Source organism: Oenanthe melanoleuca, chromosome 3, assembly GCF_029582105.1.
Source record: "Oenanthe melanoleuca isolate GR-GAL-2019-014 chromosome 3, OMel1.0, whole genome shotgun sequence".
In the NCBI taxonomy this organism is placed as follows: domain Eukaryota; kingdom Metazoa; phylum Chordata; class Aves; order Passeriformes; family Muscicapidae; genus Oenanthe; species Oenanthe melanoleuca.
The window spans coordinates 76,685,507-76,707,281 of NC_079336.1; the positions used below are offsets into that span (position 1 = coordinate 76,685,507).

Below are 21,775 nucleotides of genomic sequence, written 5' to 3' on the forward strand. Positions count from 1 at the left end.
TCTTAAGTTTTAAGTATTTTATTTCCCAGCATATTGCTAAATAATTTTGCAGTTAAACCAAAAAGTAAGAAATACCAGAGATGTGTATGGAATGCTTACAACTAGAAAATGGTTGCTGAACCATCTGAATTTCTATAAAAGCATCAATAAAAATGTAAAAACATGGTTTCACGAAATAAGTTACAATCTAAAATGCCAGATGCCACAATGGTGACACCATGAATATTGATGGATTTTTGCAACCAAAAACTAATGTGACTTGGCCAAAACATGGCTTAATATAGCAATCAAACACATCTGAAAATTGGGACTTGTATTTCTGCAATTTCCGATTCTCTCAGCTATTCAGCATCCAATAACACTCATTAGAAAAAAAATGCTACCTGGTCACAATTTTATTCTCTTATGGAGTTGTGCTGCATCTCAATACATTCTTGGATACATGAAGAAAAGTGGATAAAAAAGATGAGTAGAAATAGACACCCTATAAAAACTACTTGAAAAGTATTTTAAGTCAGCAAAATATCTGTGGCATTACACAGGCTACTGCTGATGCAAAGGAAAAAACTGCTATTTAACCACTTTATGAGTATGAACAATGCACTTGTTCCCAGCCATTTAGAATGATTTTACATTCCAAATGTTTATAAAAATTGGGTAATAAAAGAATTAAGTCAATACCCTTAAGTATAATAAATAATGGTGTTTATTATGGTCGGGGTTGACCACGTGTGTTTGTTCCATATCTGCTTGGGACATTTGCAAAACCAGTTCTGAATCCTTGAGCTGCTCCCATTCCTGGTATTCCAAGTCCTTGATTGAGTACACTGCTGTAGGGTGCAGATCCATGATTAATGCCCAATCCATAGGGCTTTGTCTGAGTGTTTAAAAGGATAACTGGACTCACATTTTTGCCTGGTGTGTTAAAAGCAAATTCTGGTGGAGGGCTGCTGGGCTTAGCTGGAGTGGAGGTAACAGGGTTCAAATTGTCAGCAGCTTTCAAAGATGGCATTGGAATAATGTGATGATCCGAAAGGTTCAGAATATTGTTTGCAATAGGCACAGATGATAAGGTAGGTCTGATCCAGTCATCTTTGAAAATCTGAACAGTCAAGGTAGAGACCAATGTGTACAATCTGTTAGTGACATGGGCAAGTACCATTTGCTCATTTGCATCTCTCCGAATTCGGACATGGACTGATCCAGCCTAGAAAGTGACAAAACCAAGTTGGTTGTTAATTGTTATTCCAAAAAAGATTCCCCACATGCATTCAAGAAGAGGTAAATTATCCAGCAGAAGAATTACACAAAGACATTGTGCAGTGGAAACTACTGACTAAATTAAGAACCTTATTACAGGATACATTCTGATCTTTCCTAATATTTTGCTCTCTTATGAACTTATCAAGATCATCATTCAGGAAAAGTGAGTCTTAGAACCAAACTATACAACGTGTGTTGGCAGTAAAGGCAACAACTGTGGGAGGAAAATGGCTCAAAAGAACAAAGTACAAATTTAGGCATAAGTGGAACAAGCTATTTTTACATCAGAAAAATGGTTTTTTGTTGTTTTTAAGAAGGGTCACAAAATACCTGCATCAACTTAGGAATAACCAAATTCTGTATCATAAGAACACCCCTTCATTTCTTTCACCTTACAGAATTATTGGTACACAACTGTTATTTTGTTCTACCTTCTCTCCCAGAAATGCTGAAAACATATGATTCTACTGTCTACTGTAGACCTTTGGTGCCTGAAGGATTACAGTTACTTCTCTCTTCTTAGACAATTTACACAAACATATAATTTTGAAAAACATTTTTCCTATTGTTTGTCATTTTCTTCACTCCAAAATACAAAAAAAACCCCTCTACAGTTGCAAAAATGCATGCTTTAAGCCAGAATTGCAGTATACATTAATAACATTAACCAACAACAAAGCTTTAAAAAAATGTAAAGGACACGGGAAGAGGAGTTTTGGAATAAAGCACAAGGACTGAGTACTGACTCCACTAAATTTTTTATAGTCAATATTTCAGAAAAAAATATCTTACTTTATAAAAAGTAAAAAATTAAAGTAGTATCTGACAACTTTTTTTAAAGGCTAGAAAGATAATAAAGATATAACTTACCAAAGTGCCAAAGCCTAATGTCCAGAAATGCTCATTTCGAACTTCCAACACACCATCCAAAGTTGAAACCTAATTTTACACAAACAACCACAAATATGAAAATAAATTGTAAGTTTCAAATCCCTTTAGAAACATATTTTATACATAACTGAATAACAAATAATTATCAGTAGTGAAATAAAAGCTCCATACACAGAACAGATGATGTCTGTTAATGTCACTACTGCTTATCTAACACACTTCTGCAACCCTTATACATCCAAATCCATCAGAAACGTTTTAGGGAACGTATTTCAAGTAACTCTTGCTGCCAAATTGCAGTGTGTTCTCAACTTGATATTCAGCTGCAATTCAACAGCTGCCTGTACTCCTTTTCCTCCTTCAACTCCATTTGTAAACCACTTCAATAGTAGCTCAAATTTAAATAAAAACTGCCTGCACTACTTAAACAGATTTGTTCCAGATATCTAAATGACACTATTCATCTCGGAAAGCAAGATACAGATTTTCTACATGCAGCTAAAAAAATATAAAAAAAAAAAAATTTAGCAAACTTTTTGGGCTAGTCAGAAAAATTCTTCACATTCCTGAATGCTTATTAGCTGTACACACTGTTCTATGTATTACACACTGACTTACCTCTCTAAGAAGTTTATCTAACTGGCCAATCACATGAGGTGGAGTTGTCTTCAAAAAGAAGAAGAAAAGAAAATACAAGTTACAATAAAGATTAACTGGCCCTATTCAAGTCAGAGAGCCTTTAAGTCTGATCTACCCACACAAGAGACCAATGGCATTTTCACTCATGACTTCGTGATGCATATTTGCACAACCTTTAACATTCTTGTAGCACATCACAAATTCCCATGGGAACACCTCCTATTTGCAAGCTTAAAACAGATTTCAAGGGTTTCTTGTTGCTTTGTTTTTTGAATTTTTTTTTTTTTATGAGGCCATTTAACGAAACCAAAACCACAATATGTATTGATTTGGGAGGCTGCCTTACCTGGAGCAGTACTTTCCCACTGTAGACACTCATGGGATACATAGTACCAAATGTCATCAAAGCAATTGCTATAGCAGAGGCTGTGTCCACAGCAAAATAATTGCTAGGGAGAAAGAGCAAATTTAAAGAAACACTAGTATTTATATTTTTGAAAGCCAAAACAACTTACTTATGATTATTTTTCATTCTTTTAAACTATATACACTTAGAGAATTTTACACATACTCATCTCATTTAAACCCTCATTCATCTTGGACAATAACAGATGCACTGATAGAGTTGCAATGCTATTCATACAAAATGCAGCTCTAGAGCAGGTCATTCCTTTAATATAAAAAATGTATTTTCCCACAGACTAGGTACAAAAAGAGCTACAGTTTTAAAACAACAACTGCACATACTTGATTTCAATGAGCATATAGGTAATGCAAAGAGCCAGAGCTCCAGCAATATCAATCAAGACAAAAGGGTTCATCCGTGGCAGAAAGATGCTACTCAATCCTGGGATGATTCCACAAATACTGCAACAAAACAGAAAAAGCAGCTGTCAGCCAGATCTTCATCACTACTTTGAAATTCCAAAATTACACCCATTATTTAGCATTTGACTTCTAACACACCTTGCTGTCATAGCATATGATGAGTACTGCAAAGGCCTCACTAATTCTGCTCAAAGGCTGCTGTCAGCAAAAATTAATCAGGTGTTTTTTTCTGGGAACACAGCTCTATGATATAGCTGTATCAGCTGTCTGCAACGAAAATGCTTCATGGGTTAAATACTGGTATTACACAGAGACATTATGTAATGCAATCATTACATTATTGCATGTATCACCAGTCCAATCCATCTGCCACCTTGGTGTGCAAAAGTATCCTAAAGCCAAAGCTAACTAATTAATGGAGTCTGAAAGGAGGAAGAAGACCAGCTAGTTGAATAAGAGGAGACCAAAAAACTGCATGATGGAATGCTGGGAAAATTATTTATTTATAGCTATTTCCTGTCAATGGGAGTATGAAGAGAGAAAGGAGTTTCTGTACTTCCCAGTGAATGTAAGCGCGGGTCATGTCCTGGAACATTTCAAGGCAAAGACAACATGAAATGTTTTGTTGCTATGGTTAAAGCCAATTTATGTTTAGACATCATGTGCTGGCCTGCTTCTGTAAGAATTTTAATCAACATAATTATATACAGGTGCAGATATTTTTAAATCAGCACTGCTTTACATAACATATCTGAAATAGCTGTGTACATACTAATTAAATTTTTTTCATATTGGCTTAACTGTATACAGGTTATTTCAAAACCCAGTAGAAATTATATTACTCTTGAACTGGGACCCCTTCAAATTATCCATCAAATGTCCTTTCCCTTAAAACTGTGTTTCTACACTGATAAGATGAAAGCTGTGCTACTGTCTGTGATTGGTATCCACCTTTTTCTTTTTTAAATTTTTTTACAATAAAACTTGGGCAATTAATTATTAGTCTTCCAGAACCATTTCACATATTTTGGTTCTGATGATGTAATATCTTATAGCCATATAAAATCAATTATTCTGTTATCTAGTCAGCATTTTCTGCTTTTCCTTAACTGTAAAAAAGATCATAAGATGAAGAAACAGATGGGTTTTGAAGCATGCTTAACATGTTTTACAACTTGGTTTAACATTTTGCTTTTGATACTGACAGATAGTTGGAAGATCATGTATAGATTAAAATAAACTTCCCTAACATCTGACAAAACTATTTACAAACAACGTTATCCTGCATTCAGATATCCAATACAAGCAAGACAGTTAACAGACAAGATGAATTAGCAACACTGCTTATATCCCTAGAAGACACAGACTTCCCAGTTTCCTGCTGGACAGGTGAGGAGTTTCCATAGCTATGGTTCCGTGAGTAACTTGTTTCATATATCACATTTAAACTCACCCACCCGAATCATCCACCATCCAGCCCAAAGTAAATAAACATAAATTATTACAAAATATCTCATTAATGGATGTTGTGAAATGCAGTTCAAGTACATACAGGATAATGCTAGTTTTCCTATTCTCATACAAAGAGAATTACATACAATGTACTGAATACACATATTCAAAAGAAAAGATACTCAGAAAGATGTATTTCTGTTAGATTGAGGCATCTGGGAAATATGGGAGACAATGTCTGCTCTAAAATTCATACATGAGACCTACAGTAGGTAAAGCTAATTTAAAAGCTCTAATACAAATTTATGCCTCAATACCCCTCCAAATTGTATTGCACACACAAAACTAACACTGCCTTCCAGAAGCTAATGATTTTGAAAAACAATATAAAGCTTTACCTTCTACTAAGATCTGCAACATGTTCCTGAAGCCAACTTGTGCTGGCAGCTGCAAAAGAAAGAATGTAATAAAGTTACCACAATTTTAAGTACCATTTTAAAGTTACTACATTTTAAATTACAGGTAAGTTTTATTTTAAGGGAAGAATCCAATATATACACTGTGGATGAGTAAACATATCTCAACAGATACCCTGGCACTTGAAAAAAGCCCTAAGTCTGTCTTTTCCAGGCAGCAAGTACAACATCCATCTCTCATAATAATCTGAACTGATTAAATACAAATATAATTGCAGGTTATAACCATTATCTTCTATATAATATAGTGTATAATAGATATTTATAACTATGGATAATTTACAAGACAATTAGGACAATTTACAATTGCAGGAATGACTGTAAACCTACTTCACAATGAAAAAGGTAAAAGAGCTTTTAAAAAGAACTATTGCATTAACTTATTTTTTAATCCATTAATACATCCATAAAATGTGCTGAAAGTTCTGGTATCTGTCACATGACCTTCACTGATTGAATTCAAAAGATTGAAAATAAAGGACACTGCAGCATTAAAATAATACTTGATTTATCATATTCATGATCTCATACTACTCAGAGCCTTATAAGCAAACTGGAATTGAAAATCAGATGGCAATTCTACTGCACAAAATTACTTTAACAGAGGTAATAGTAATTCACCACTAGTTATGAAAGCTACCAGACAAGTTATACCTTGATAAAAATAGGAACATTAACGTTTTTTTCTCAATTCTTGTTACAGTCTAATTTATCACATACCTTCAGAGACATAAGCAAAAGGCTTATTCTTAATGGAAAGCATTGTAAATAAGTTGAAAAAGAGAGCCACGAAAGTACCAACCAGCAGTCGTCCCCTAGGGAGGGGAAAAAAGGTGTCTTAATTTCCCATCATTACAGAACATGTAATAAAGCTGTAACTACCAATAACTGCATCAAAATACTTCACTTGGTTTCGTTCACTGAGGCTGAAAACAAGTAGGATAAACTATTGTAATTCTCAATACCAGCAGTGTATTCTTGCTGAAGGGTTATATGAGATCACTGAACTTTGTGCATAATTGTTATCACATAATGCTCATAATGTTGAGTAACAGCTGTTAGCTAATTGCATATATGCACACACATATATATTTTCCCTTTGAAGATAAAAACACATTGTCCCCTCAGCAGCACAGCTAAGAGTTTAGTTTTCTATGAAATTATGCCATATACCCCTAGCCTTCTTCTAGAACTACTTCCATTCTTTTGCCCCATTCTTTTCCTTTCCTCCTGTTCTTTATATCTGATCCCTCTTTGCAAAAACTTCAGTTCCCTGTTGACCAGAGCATCCTTCCCCCCACCACACCATGCCACAAGAGGCCACAAGAAACAAAACGAACTGAACTAGGAGAAGCAGCAATATATAGATAGATCACTATTTGAGAGAATACGAGCATTAAATTTCAATTGTACCTTGAGAAGAATGGTTTGCAGTATAGCTTGCACGTGGTTTGAAACAAATGCCAAGGCACCAAAAGCAATCTGGTACTGAAAGTACTTGCATAACTAATATATGCTAGATAAGAATTAGAAACATGAATGGACAATAACACATTTTACATGTCAAAATAATTTCTTACGTGTGTATCTCGGGCTGTTCCAGAAACCGCTCCGCGCTACAAGAGTAATTGAAAATTTGAGTTATATTCATACAGTAAAGCTTTGATACCTGAAGCATGTTTTTACAGTTCATAGCATTAGCTGCCATTCATAAATAAAAACTGATAGATAAAGAAATGCAAAGAAAATGGATTGCTTAAATAAAAACAACAACTTTTATAAGCAATAAAGCATTTAACACTGAATCGAAGCAGGTGTGATTTAGATTTCCCAGATATTTCCAAACTATGCCACATATGTGCTAGCTACCATGAATGCTGCTTACATGATAAAATATCCTGGTAAATGAACATGCAAAAAAATATTGCTACTGGCACCACCACCAGTGTTAGTGACCACAACAAACTAAGTCTGAAATTCCTGACTTAGAGCCTCACACTAAGCAAGGTCAAATAAAGTAGACATTGGATACTGTGGTGGAGATATAAATCTTTTTTCACCCACAAGTGAGTTATGAGCTTCAGTTGTAACAGAAAAACTTGTTAAGTTTGTGGAATTTCCTAAAATTGATGTTGGAAAACTTGGAGGTTTTGACAGAGGGTGATTCATTCCAGTAGACTGTCAGTTCAATACATAGACCTTATAGTATAAAGTTGCAAAGTTGTTAATACAGCCCTTTACACAGAAAATAGAGCACTTGAATAGAAAAAGGGAATGGACACTACTGCAGTTTTAAATTCCAGATGTTAACAATTGCCTCTTCATCTTTAAAATACTGTTTTACACTAACTTCCTAAAATACAAATGCTGCCAAGCATAGATAGTATGGCAAATTAATAGCTGAGAAAACTTTGAGGGAATGAAACACTTGATGCTTTAAACATCCAGATCCTTGATATATTATGAAGCTGCTTTGACTTCAAAAAGTAGCAAAAGTAAAAACAAAAACATTATATTTGTTAATGAACTTTTAAAAGTCAAGGTGTGTAAGGAAATGCATTAAATTAATTATGCAATCTTTTGGAAAAAGTATTGTTAAAACCATTAAATTTTTCCCTAGAGAGCTTTTAAAGTACATTTATCAATTACCATATTTACATCTAAAGCCTATATGTAGTGTAATAAATATAAGCAAGCAGTAAGGTTTAGCAGTATTTTTTTAAAAAATCTTTAAATTTTTTCTAAAGTATCTCTCTACATACAGCACTCATAGAATGCATGTGCTTTTGGCTGATCTGGACTATATCTTCATATGTTAAAAAATTAAAGAAAACAGTACATAACCCTACCTTTCTTTCAGTATAAAAAGAGCACCAAGCTGTGCCAGAACTGTAGATGCAAACACAGCTAGAACTTCAAACCTTTCAAACCTGAAATTTGAGAATTAAGTTTAGAAACACTGAACATTGAACAATGCATCCAACAGAATTTTTTCTGTGCAAGAACCAGCAGCATACACCTACTCTTTCCAATTCATTCAACAGCAGACAGATGGGAAGAAAACTGAAGTTTTATGGAATAGGCATTTTTTTCAGTTTCTTTTAACACTCTACTCATCAGAAACACCTTAAAATTAAGCATTTATTAATTCTTCCTGTCTGTTCCCTACTGTGTAATTGTTCTTTACAATTTAGCCCTCCTCATTTTTAGGCTCTTTCTCATACAGAGTATTACTGATTGGGGCTGTTTGGGGATCCAGGCAATGACAGTGAGCAACATATGAAATGCTGAATAATCAAACCTTGTTATTGTACTTACCCAAATGAATAGACTGGGCTGGGTTTCTTCATCATTACCCAGTAGCTTATTAGACATGTTACCAAACTGAAAAAAGGGGGAGAATTAGACTGTGATAAATAACAGCAGCCTTTACAAACTGCATAATCTGCAATACACACTTGAGCCACCAGAACTCTAACAAATACAGTCAGATCTTGCCCTGAACTCAAACTGTCACAGTGATGTTCCAAGTGCTCCTCATGTGCTTTCTGAGCTTGCCTAGAAATTCTGCAACCTGAGAAAGGCTGTTTAAATGAGAAGGAAGCTGATAAGCAAGACAGAAGAGTGAAAGAAAAAACAAACAAATCTCTTCACTCAAGTCTTCTTTTCGAGATATACCATGAATTAGATTTAGTATTCTAGAATAAGTCTCAGGCCACATCAAGTATTGCCTGTCTTTTTCATAGTGTAATTTATGTATATGGCCAAAACACATTAACTTTCTTTGGCTGCATTCACCTGCACAAGCTCTAATGTAACTGGCCATTCACTGACAGCCACAGGTGTCTCTTGCTATCTTCTGTCCAAATTTTTCTCTCATATTGAACATCTAGAATTCCAACTATTTTGTAATCTCCATGGTAGTAGTCAGAATGTTTCAAGGATCAGTATAGCTTCCTTTGCCTATTTTTCCTCTATTTAACAATTTTTCCTCTATTGAACAATTTTTTCAATTGGAATCCACATGTGATTCAGTGCCATTTGTGCTTTCATGCAGTCCTTTTTTAATTAATAGCAGTGTTAAATCTGACTGGATCAAAAACTCATCCCTACAACTGATGAGCAATCACATCCTCACAATTTGATTCTCAGCTGTGTAGAATAAAAGTAAAAGCACAGAAGTAATACGTTCACATACAAAGCTGTAAATTCATACTCTCAGTAAGACTATTTTATACAACCAGGAAAACAACAAAATGAAAAGAAGCAGAAATTGATTTTTTGCAGCAGAATTACAGAGCATTGTTCTCCCTTACAGCAAATCAAAACTCTTGAAAGAGATTGCTGTGATTTTTAATAATGTTCTAGTCCAGCCCCTAATTAACCTAAGATGGGAGTGCCAGGGATGTCCCATCTTCTAAAACTAAAAGAAAAATTCCATACAAAAGGGGAAAGTGTTGATGTTGTACTTTCGAATTTCCCCAAGGTGAAAAAGGTATTTTGAGTCAAGACAACAAAAATTAGGTAGATACAAAATTCTAAGAAAAATACAAGATTGATTAAAGTTAAATCTTAATTCTAATGCAGTCACAGATCAATTTTTTGTGCCGATCCCAACAAGTCATTTTTGTTTCTGCATGTTTGCTGATGTTTTTATTAATGTTTTACTGTAAGTCAGATAAGTTACAGTATGTAGTGGACATACATATAACTCAGTAAGCTGATCCATACCTTTTATAAGATAGTGGGATAGCAAGGAAGATAATGTAGGCTAACATTTTATAAATATATACATCTTATTTCCCAACCACTGCTACTATTCTGTATCTTAGATAAGAACCGAATATATTTCATGTCTGAATATTGATATATTTCAACTATCAATATTACCAAAAGTATTCAGAACTATCATACTAAAAGTTGTTTTAATACAGTTTTGTTAGAAAACAAGAAAAATACTAAAAATAGCTAATAAAATATCTTATGTGCAGAATGCATGGTATCCAGCTTGCGAAATATTTCTGAAATAGAAATACATGCTTCCTGTTTCCTGATGTTAAAACTGAGGGTTACTTCACAATCAGTGACTATGGTATTAGGAAAATGCTTTGAGAGAACAACCAGACAACAGTTTTGTTCTATATCGTTTTATGTTGTCACACATCTGCATAGAGAAATCTCTGACTGAACTGATCAGTTACTAGCCATTCTCAATATAGCTATGGTGAGTTCCACAATTTGTTTATTGTGTGCAATTTTATACTCATTTAAGCTATATTTAAACCAGTCACTATTTCTATACTGATGACTAAGTTACAGGTCTTTGAACCTGTAAGCAAATTTTAAATGTATAGAAACATACAGACAAAAGGAACAGTAAGACAAAATGGGAAAAAAACTCACCTGAAAAGGTCAAAGATTGTCAAATATGTGTAAGCAGTTAAAGCTGTAAAAAAAGTAAATATTAAACTTAATACTTAATTTTTCAATGCAAAAGTCACATGTATTCTAAATCCTTTTTGTGCAGCTCTTTTCCACCTTCTACCTACATAAATTACCTCAGCTGACAGAACAAGTCTCTGTTATTCTTAAGACACCAATATATTTAATGTCATAAGCAGGTTGAATATGGCAATCCTAATTCAACTAAAGCACAGAATAAAGCCCAGATACAAAAGGTATCACATTTGCAACTAAGTTGTGATGAGAAATTTAAGTACTGAAAAGTCAGGAGATCTTCCAGAAATGCTTCACTTACCAAAGTAAAAGCTCTTTCTTATGTGCATTATTGCAATGAAAAGTAGGTTGAAATGAATGTTTTACTTGTTTTGCATCTCTAACCTATCCCAAAACTGCATGGCACCTAAAAGGTGGTGGAACACTCCAATGTTTTGGCTACTGCTGAGCATTCCTTGGAAGCAAAGAAGCCTTAAGCCTTTTCCACACTACAAACATCCTCATTCAACTGCAAGTGAGGGTCTCTGCATGTCACTGGTGCTACTTATACAAGGAACAGGTTTGAGAACTAGTAACTCAAAAGTCTACTATTGGTTTTCAGTCTTAAAGATGAAGTAGCTACTGCAGGAAGCAAATGACCAGCAGGACTAAAAAACTGTGCAAACTTTGACAGAGTTTCACCCATCCAAATTGTCTGTGAAAAATGCTTCTAAGCTGACTGTTGGCAAATCAAAAGGAAGCACTTTCTATACCTGGCTGTGCAAATCCCTAACTCCCATTAAGTATTGCATTTGACTTTTTCAGTCAGCTGGGACTTCACAAGCCAAGAAACACATGGTATTTTGTTATACTTTCAGTACACAAGAGCCACTTACCTATGCTGTTTGTAGAGCTGCACCACATGAGCAGGAAGCCAATACATATTAAATTTATAGCACCAAACAGTAAAATCTTCCAGGACTGTGAATGAGAATAAATATGTATTTTAAGCTCTCCAAAATTTACAAGACAGAAATACATCTATCTTAAAAACCAATATTGCAGTACTTGGTCATGCAAACAGAATGGGGGTCTCCTCCCACTCAAAAATTCACCACTCATTTCAGAACAGCAAGCCCTTACTCTCTTTTAACTTCACAGATTATTTTAAAACTCATTTATGAATGCCACCATGCTTAAAATACCTCTTTGGTCTAAAAAAACCCCCACCCATCTATAACATTTGCATTTTGCTATAGCACACAGCATCTGACTTTAGAAGACCAACTTGTGCAACTTTATATTAGTGGGTTCCTTTTTTTGTGCTGAAACTTTGGTCCCAAAAACATCTGAACACATTCAGGTTACAGTTCTACTGTATCCACCAGATATAGATATAATTCTGGAGAACACTAATTCACAGGGACAATGCACAGAAGTAATACAGCTTCAAAGATAGAGATATATATATATATATATATTTTTCTTTTTAAGCACAGCTAGAAAAATTCAAAGAAAAAATTTCCTAATAGACTTAAGTTAGTAGTATATTTTAACTTACTACAGCTAATGTATTTTTATAATAATTATGAATTTTCTTAAGCAATACTTACCCTTCTGTCTGCTGCAACCAACCTAAATTCATGTGTTAACTTTCCCACCAATGATCTCTGTGATTTGCGGAACAGGTGTATTGTCCCCTTAAAAAAAATAAAAATCAATAGTTTTATTAACAACTTACTTAAACCATAATTTAAATTAGCAAAAAGTGAATTTTTGGTTAACCAAAAATATCACAAACTTTAAACTACACAATATTTTGGTAACTATTTTACATGGTTATTATATCAGAAAAATAGCGAATTACTTAGAACCAAGCTTCATTTAGACATAATCCAGAACTCAGGTTTACTGAAAAAAGACACTGAAACATCATTTGAAGAGCAGGTTTTAACTTGTATTTAGATGAAACTACTACAAGACAATCTGAAAACACAAGTATTTTTCTTCATCAAAGCATACTTCCCACCCAAAGGCAACGGATTTATTAAACAGGAAAATATTGTTTATAGGTCTATAAAGGAGAGCCCACCACAGAAATAAAAACAATGCTGGTGATGTGGTGGACACAAGGCCAGTAAGAAAATGAGATATATCAACAATCCTGGCTCTGATCTAACCTAAAGGGGTACTACAGGGCTCTCGTGCTAGCATCACAGGGAGTAGACTGCCAGAGAAATTCATCTGCCATGACACTGTCTCCCTTTCCTCAGAGGGTCCAAGCTTCTAGTTGGTTATCCTCCATTCTGCTCTCCCCAAAAATTAGTAAGCTTTCCACATGAAAAGCCCTTCTGAACTGCAATACAAATTTGTGGACTTGTAGTGGATGATCTGCCACCTTCAGCAGTTTGGGGATGGATTAAATAAGGCTTGATTTTAAGCTATCACACCTTAGCTGCCAGCAGAAGGCAAAAAGACATACTAATGCGGTCTTCACCAAAATAACTTTCACACATTTTGTCAACACAGCTGCATTTCATTATCTGAGAAATACAAGTGTGCCATGAATTAAACTTTAAGTACTACTACAGATCCCAAGTTTAGCTCATCTGGGACAAAACACTGGCACTTGCTCTTTTCTTCACTAGCAAATCATTGCATGATTATTTTGATTCTTAATAGACACATGCAGGATGCCAGAACACTTAGAAAGCTTTTCTAACAGGTAGTGCTTATGAAAGCTGTTTGTTACAGAATCATGAACAATCATAGACTATCCTGAGTTGGAAGAGACCAACAAAGATTATTGAATCCAACTTCTGTCCCTACACAGGACACCCCAAGAGTCACCATGTGCCGGAGAGCGCTGTCCAAACGCTTCTGGAGCTCTGTCAGGCTGGTGCTGTGATCACTTCCCTGGGGAGCTGTTCCAGTGCCCAGCCACTCTGGGTGATGAACCTTTCCCTGATATCCATCTAAACCTCCCATGACACAGCTTCAGCCCATTCCCTTGGGTCCTGTCACAGAGATCACTGCCTGCCCCTCCTGTTCCCCTCACAAGGAAGGTATCACAGCAGTGAGGGCTCCCCTCAGTCTCCTCCAGGCTGATCAGACCCAGTGGCCTCAACCACTCCTTTCATGGCTCCCCCTTCACATCTTCCCAGCCCTCCTTCGCACCCTCTCTTTCCCACACTGTCCATCGCCCAGCCACACCTCCCCGTCCACAGGGGCTGCCGAGCACCAGAGCTGCGCGTTCTGTGCCAAGGGCACCTCGTGCACGCCCACAGCCCACAGCCCACAGCCCACTGCCCACAGCCCACAGCCCACAGCCCAGCCCTGGAGGCGAGCTCCAGCTCGGCTCGCGTTAACCTTGGCACTCGGGCAGCCCTGGGTCCCGCAGTGCTGCAGGCGGCTGCCCCACAGCTCAGCCCCTGCGGCGCTGCAAGGGCCCCACAGGCCGTGCTTCTGCAGGCACGGTCTGCTCCAACAGGTGACACCACCTGTTATCCATACCCACGGCACTGCAGCGGTGCTCAGCAGGACGAGGGAACATTTCACCGCCCAAATGAACACGCACAAGCGGCAGTCGTTCCCAAAAGAACGGGTTTTTGTCTCTGAGAAGCGAGCCGCGGAGTGACAGCCCGACACCGGGGAGCAAGTGCTCTATAACCCGCTTGTCCTGCGGCGGGTCCCAGCTCCCCGACCGACGTGCCGCTGAAGGAGAACTCCGGGGCTCGGACCGCAGCCCGGCCACCCCGTTCGACAGGCAGCTGGGGCACAGGAGCCCCCCAGGGCCCCGGCACCCCCGGCCGAGAGCCCCGAGCAGCGAACCCCGCACGGGCAGCGGCGCCCAGCGCTGCCCCGGGCCCCGGGCCCGGTACGGGCCGCGCCAGCCCGGGCGCCCCGCGGCGCCGCCGCCCCGCCCAGCGAGCGGGCGCTTCCAGCAGCCTCCTCACGCCGTGCCCGACGCACGACTCTCCTTCCCCCTTCGCTCCTCGCCCCCAGCAGGGACCACTCACCATATTACTGCCCGCAGCGGAAGAGACGGCGCCATGCGAGGCCGGAAGGGGCGGGAGAGGTTCCCGTCGCCGCGGCAACCGGCGGGCCCGGCGGGACACGTGGCGGAAGCGGCGCCCGCCGGGAGCGGCGGCGGCTCCGAGCCCGCCCCGCGGGATGCGCGGCACAGCGCCCTTCCCTCGCTCCTCCCGCCCGCAGGCGGAGCTGGCCGCGCTCCCTGGGACATAGTGGTTATCTGCCGCCTCACCGCGCTCCTGCCGGTGTCTGCCCGCGGGAGGCCGAGGAAAGGGCTCCCGCGGTGGTGACCATCGCAGACTGAGAGTCCAGCCTATGACCAAACAGCACCGGGTCAACCAGACCATAGCTCTGAGTGCCACGTCCAGTCTTTCCTTTAAACACCTCCAGGTATGGTGACCACCACTTCCCGGGCAGCCCATTCCAATATCTAACCACCTTTTCTGCGAAGAAATTCTTCTTATTTTTCAACCTAAACCTACCATAGCACCTCTTAAAACTGTCGTAGTCCTAGGCCTGTCATAGTCTGTCACGATACTCCACTACAGCAGTTCCACAGGGATGGCTTTGCATTCCTCTGTCCCCAGCCAGCCCTCGCACTGCTGCGGTGTTCGGACTTAAATGTACTCAGGACACAGCCTGCAAAAGCCATTTCTTTTCCCCTGCAAAACCCCCACAGGACAGCAGCGCTGGAATTAAAGATTTAGTCACTTTGTTGCGTGCTGAGATTCTTAGAAGTGCTCCCGTTGCTGTGAACACGATGAACAGTGGAAGCACCGCAGTCCAAGGAGGGATCTGCACGCAGCCTAACCCATCCTAGAGCCTGCTGCTACCCAAGGCAGGCTTGGAGAGAGGATTCTGCTGCTGGCTGCTGGGACACCGGGACACGAGCGCTGCCAGGTGCCAGCACATCGCTTCGCTGTGCCCAGGAGTTCCTGCCAGAAGGAACGTGTACGGCAGGAATGCTTGGCATGGAAAGTACAACGAAATACGGAACAGAAGTCACCTTGGGAGTTCAGATAGCTCTTAAGAAAAATTGTGTTGCAAGGCAGCTGCATGGGATTGAATATGTACTGAGAGATTTATTCACAAAACAGCTTATTTATTATTTTTTGCAAAATAAGTGGAAAAGAGAGGAATAAAAATTGAAGTGAGGTATTTTATTAAGACAGATTATTGTGCCTAGGAAGAAGCTTTTGAAACAACCTTCTGTAACATTGCCTTAATCTTTAATCTTTGTTCTTTTTAAAGAGTCTATTCAGTTCTCCAGTACCCATAGTTAAACTGTTTAAAAATGTTGTTTGTGTCTCACCTGTTCTGTAAAACAGACCACAGTACTTACCTGACTGTGGGTGATAAGCCTGCACATCAAATTAAACCAAGAACATGCCAATCTTTAATCTGCTTCACAGTTAAGTGTGCTTCACATCTAAGTTGTGTGTATTGTCTCCTGTTCCTGTGCATTTGCAGAGCATGTGATTGAACTGTTGATTAAAAAAAGATAAAATAATTTTGATTTTCCAGTATCCGGTCCTTAGAGAACACAGTATCATTAATTCAGAACAGCTATCGGACTGATCAGGTAATTGTACTCCATAAGATATATTTAATATATCAGACTTCATTCTAAGCTCTTGGCTGTAACCAGGAAGCTTTTTTTCCAGTGTATGGAAGAAGTTTTGGAAACTATTTGCAGAAAATAGATTTGCACTTTATAGAATCTGGATGACAAGCAAGAAATTCAAACTGCAGCTGCTGCCTCCATCCAAATTCAATGAGGAAATCAGAATTCAGGTGGACCACTGTATAATTTGCTCCACAAAGCTGTTTGGTTACTTCATTATTGACATAGTATTGGGATTTTTGGTTTATCAGATGTCACAGGATGTTTCTTCTCAGAAGAGGCCAACAGTTAGTAATTAGAGATTGCACTTGCAGAAGTGTCTTCACAGAACAAAAATTCTACAATAGCATTCTGCATATAACAAAACTAGGTCTTCAAGAATGTCTTAAACTGAAGCAAGTTTGAGGCCTTTTAGAAATTGCTGAAATGAGATTGGAAAATAACAGAAGTTACAGACTTAGAAAGAAAGAACATATTGTTCTTACAGTATACACTTGCCAAAAAATTTGGAATTTTCAAAACTACGTGGTAAAAACATCACTACTCAATAGGTAGGTTGTTTGTAGGCTGATATTCTGAAAAACATATTAGGTTTTTAAAATATAGCTACAACACAGCACCTGGAATAATCCCACAAGTGTTGAGAGATGGATTTTAGTTAAATTATATTTTTCTGCCTTCACCACTACATGTATTTTCTGTTTCATCATGGTACACAGAATAAAGGTAACTTAGAGAAAGGCGCATAACTGTCTTCTCCAAAGCCATATGAACCCTTGTAGGAAACGGGCTAGATTTCACAAGTTCACAATAAATTCGGAAATTTGCAGAAAGATGGCATGATTTGGGGAAAAAGCCCAACAAAAAATCCCAAAACAAAACAAACCCCACCCACACAAACAAATGGGAAAAAACAAAACAAAACAACTACCACCACCAACAAAAACCTCAAACAAAAAAAAATCCCCAGGAAGTTTTAACTTCTTTTTTCTGACTTTTCTCTGGCAAGCTAGAAGCACTAAAGTACAGAAATAAACAGATCTCTATGTCTGATACATCAGCATCTAACAGTCTAACATTAGGCATGAAGCCTTGCCTCCCCACCTTGGCTGGAATGGAAACAATTTAATGAGTCCAAGATAAACCTCAGTCCAAGGTATGGTCCCAAAACCAAAATCTATGCAGATTCCAAAATAGCAAATGGTGGGATGTATTTTTTCATCCCATTCTTTCTTCACTAATTTTAATTTATCTGATTATGTCCTCTACAAGAATATTTGAATGTCTGTAACCTATACATAAAGTTACCAACAGAAATAATTTTAGTGTTTCAAAATCTACCTCCAAGCAGTATTATTTCAGCCAAAGAGAGATACCTTGGATAGTCCCCAGTGATGTCTTTCTGTCCTAAGGAATTACTCCTTAGTACAGAAACAGAAATAGTTCATATGCTTCAGTCCGAAACACTGGGGTTTTTTAATCCTAGCTGTATTGATTTTTATTTAGTTGGTTTATTTTAGCAATGATTGACACGATGATGTGTGGAAGGCAGTGGTCATGGCTGGTTTTTGGGAGACCCCTAATGCTGCCAGACATGTATTAAAATGAGTCTAAAAAATAAAAGTTTGATTAATTTTATCTTCAGGATGTAACTGTAAAAACAGAACACCCCTGTAGCTGTAAACAGTCCAGATGCAGCCTCAAGACAAGAATTACAAATGGTAAGGCAATAAAGATAAGAAATTATATTGTTAAATCAGAATTAACAGCAGCATTCTCCCCTAAACAAAAGCAAAGCCATTTTGAAGCTAAGCAAATTTGCTCAAGATTTTTAAGGACTTCACCATGACCAGAGGAATTAGTTATGTGACACCTCCTGGTTTTCACCATGATCTAGCAAGACTAGGATAAGCACACACTTTCAGTTTAAGCACATTTATTTAGGAAGTAGCACTTCTGTTTACATTAGTTTTAAGAACTTGAGTTATGTTCTTTAGAAACTGATTTATTTACATATTTATTGTTCCATCATCTGGTATGCAACACCTGATGTTTTTAAATTTTTTTTTAAACCAGCAGCAATTTAATAGGCTTCAAGTTGAATGAAAAGGCTTTTAGTTTTGGACATTTTATCTGATAAACAGACAAGAAAACAGTAATAACAAGACAAACAAAACATTTTATTGTGAGCTAAAGCTATGTGACTGCTCATCATGCTTTTTTACATTGCTAATTAGTAAAATGGTGTTTAACATTTCAGAAAACATTCTTAAAAGAACAATGAAACAAAAGTGCTTCTGAACAACAAAATACAAAAATTAGTCCCATCCCAGACTGGAGTTGTCCAATATATTTTATGGGGGTGGGGTATGGTGTTTTATCTCCACCTTTGGTTTTCATCACTTTAATACAGATTTCTGAAAAATACTGACTAGCCCTTCACATGACTACAAATTGGAATCATGTGGCAAAAAGTTTCTGTTTGCAGTCCCTTTGAGAGGTGTGCGACTATTAGACAAAGTACTTTCTTCCCCACTCCTAATGGGAGAAACCCCTGCACAGCTGAGAGGCCACACCCCAGCATCTCTGACGACCACACCTGTATTAACCAACTGCAAAGAATGCTGACCTTTTATCCTCAAAGCCACTTCTCTGAAGAAAGGATTTTTTAAGAAGTGTATCTTATGAAGGCAAGGAAAGTCTTACAGCAAAACAAGGCTCATCACCTGTTTCCAGAAGTAAAGTCAAGCATTTTCAAATCAAAACATCAGACTCTGAAGGATCTGCAGTGTTGAGCCAGTATATTGAATCCACCAGAGGAGTGTATACCTTGCCAATTATTGCTGAACTCAGGAGGTAGTTATTGACAAGGTAAGAAGTTTCCACTCTAAGACAGTTAATGATTTACACAAGAAGCAGGAAAAACAGAATACACATTTCCCCATATTTTACAAGATGGTTTTGACAGCTTAGCTTCCTCATCCTGTGGAATTATAATTACCATAATTAAAAGAAAAGATACTGAAAATTATAACTAAATGAGAAATTCTAAAAGAAAATAGCTGATCAATTGGTCATCTCTTAGGATGTCTGCAGATCATCCTAAGCGTGAAAATTCACATAGGTCAGTAAAACAACATTCTTCAACATTAGATAGCAGCTCGAGAAACTAATAATAAAACTGCTTCTAATTAGCACAATGACTGAGATAACTAGTTGCACTCACCACCTGCTTGCTACTCTTCATTCCATTTTTGATATCTGGTAGAAACTCCAACAACTTAAAGCATCACAAAAGCTCGAGGCCACCACAGAAAATGAAGGAAAATCTGGTCAGGTACAGTAGCACTGGCCACCTCCCAAAGCTGCCACATGCAGAAGCATCACTGAAGCACTGGAGAAGCTAAAGAAGCACGTCCTAGGCACAACTATGCATCATCCATGTCTTGGGTAGGAAAGCACTGTGAAAATCTAGGGCATGAAGTCTCACCATAGATGATTAAGGAAACCCTAAGGAGAACGCTGTTTTCCAGTGGCAGAACAGATGTCTCAGCTCTATTTGCCAGCATATCTGACTTCAGTATTCCCAGCACAAAGTACTTAAATTTCACAAGAGGGACCTAACAGCATTGCCAAGCAGTGCTAAACCCCACTTGTTTAGAATAGAAAAAATACCATTTATTCTACATCAGAAGATAAAGTTAATTGAGTTATATGTATAAAAACTGTCATGCTTTAAAAACACTTGAGAGAATGGAACAGTAAAACCAGCAATAGCCTCTAATTAACACAGTGACAACCTACCTTCTCAGTTTACAGATCCCATTCTTACTCATTTTTAAAGTGTTATCATCACCTTTGTTAGCTACATAAAGTTGCAGGGCCTTATTCAACAGAACTGTATTAGAGACTGGCTTTGAGTCAGTAAGACATCTCAGGGGCACAATGCCTATTTCTGATACACTAAGCACTGTAAAATCTAAGAAAATAACAGGACAGAGAAACTCATTTGTGCATATCTGAGTTTAAGGCTTATCTTTACTACTCTGTGTTGGTTTTGTCTTAGCATATGCAGAGAACTTGTACAGGTTTGCTGTAGTCCATAGAAAAGTCAGCATTAGGAAAGAGAGCATCATAGCACACAACAAATTCTTTTTTTAAGGAGAAAGAGCAATCCACATACTATTCTTCCAGTATGTTGAAAGACAAAAAGTATGCCTCCTGCTCAATAAAAGGCAAGAACCTGCTTAATAAAAGCAGAAGGATGTATGAAGACGGTTGTTATAAAAAAAACAAGGGGTTTGAGTTGGTTTTATTTTCTCCCTCCAGTAACTGCTACACTTGAAAGTCAGTAAAACACACTTGCAGAGAGACAGAGAAGCTGCTTACTAAGCTTGTCAAAAAAGTGGGTCAAGTCGCTCATTCACTAGCAGTGGGCAGATTCACAGAAAAAAAAAAGGGGGGGGGGAGGAAGAAACAAGAAAAGAAAAAAAAAAGAAAAAAGAAAAAACTGGTTCAGAGAGCTAATGGAATGGTAGTCTTCACAAGGATTAAAAGCACCCAAGCTGCTGTCTTGTTTATCCTGATTCAAGACATTGTATTTGAACACAACCTGATTTTATGGAAAATGTAAAGTCCTGTGCAAATACTTTAGACTTGGGAAATATGGGTAATTTGAGGGGATTTGGGGTGGGGGGGAAGGTTTGGTGGTTTTTTCCTGTTGTTATGGTTGTTTTTCCGCAGATCTGCTCTTATACACAGTTAATCCAACATATAGATGGAATCACTGTGGTGGGACTTAGTACGAGTAAAAAGAGGAGTAAGATGCAAGACAATACCTTAAGTGGAACAGAATTATTCTTAAAAGACAGTATTCAGAAAACAGCATTAAGACAAGATATTTAAAGGAGATTTATGAACCAAACAGCACTGGGCCACAGGCTAAGAGTCCAGCAGCTGTGGGGCAAACTGATGTTGCAGAACAAAATTTTCCTCTTTTACTGTGTTCCAGCACTAATTTATAGGGCTGTAGTCCATCCACTAAGCAGAAAACAATGAGGCATAAGAGAAGACCAAAAAGCAGCTGTAGCAGTCACACAGATTCTCTTGAACCTGAACTGGCTGTACAAAGTAG

At 38.0% G+C, this 21,775-nt stretch overlaps 1 protein-coding gene across 1 annotated transcript; it reads right to left on the reverse strand.

Moving 5' to 3' along the window:
• Positions 1–688: 688 nt before the first annotated feature.
• On the reverse strand, positions 689–15,643 carry SLC30A6 (solute carrier family 30 member 6). The gene is made up of 14 exons (XM_056486624.1): positions 15,005–15,643; positions 12,599–12,685; positions 11,882–11,966; positions 10,953–10,995; positions 8,868–8,933; positions 8,399–8,479; positions 7,130–7,165; positions 6,270–6,364; positions 5,472–5,520; positions 3,541–3,660; positions 3,140–3,242; positions 2,773–2,820; positions 2,134–2,202; positions 689–1,207 (listed from the first exon to the last, which is right to left on the reverse strand). The coding sequence occupies exons 1-14, from the start codon at positions 15,437–15,439 to the stop codon at positions 710–712; spliced, it is 1,815 nt and encodes a 604-aa protein (XP_056342599.1). The 5' UTR covers positions 15,440–15,643; the 3' UTR covers positions 689–709.
• Between the last annotated feature and the right edge of the window lie 6,132 nt (positions 15,644–21,775).

Excerpts from the sequence above, each read along its gene's own strand:
- SLC30A6 (XM_056486624.1), bottom strand. The coding sequence starts at position 15,439 with ATGGGCTGCCCGGGAAGTGGTGGTCACCATACCTGGAGGTGTTTAAAG. Across the intron at positions 6,365-7,129 it reads GAACAGCCCGAGATACACAC|GGGACGACTGCTGGTTGGTA; the intron begins GTAAGAAATTAT and ends TCCCCTCCCTAG. Across the intron at positions 3,661-5,471 it reads GTTGCAGATCTTAGTAGAAG|TATTTGTGGAATCATCCCAG; the intron begins GTAAAGCTTTAT and ends GTTTTGTTGCAG.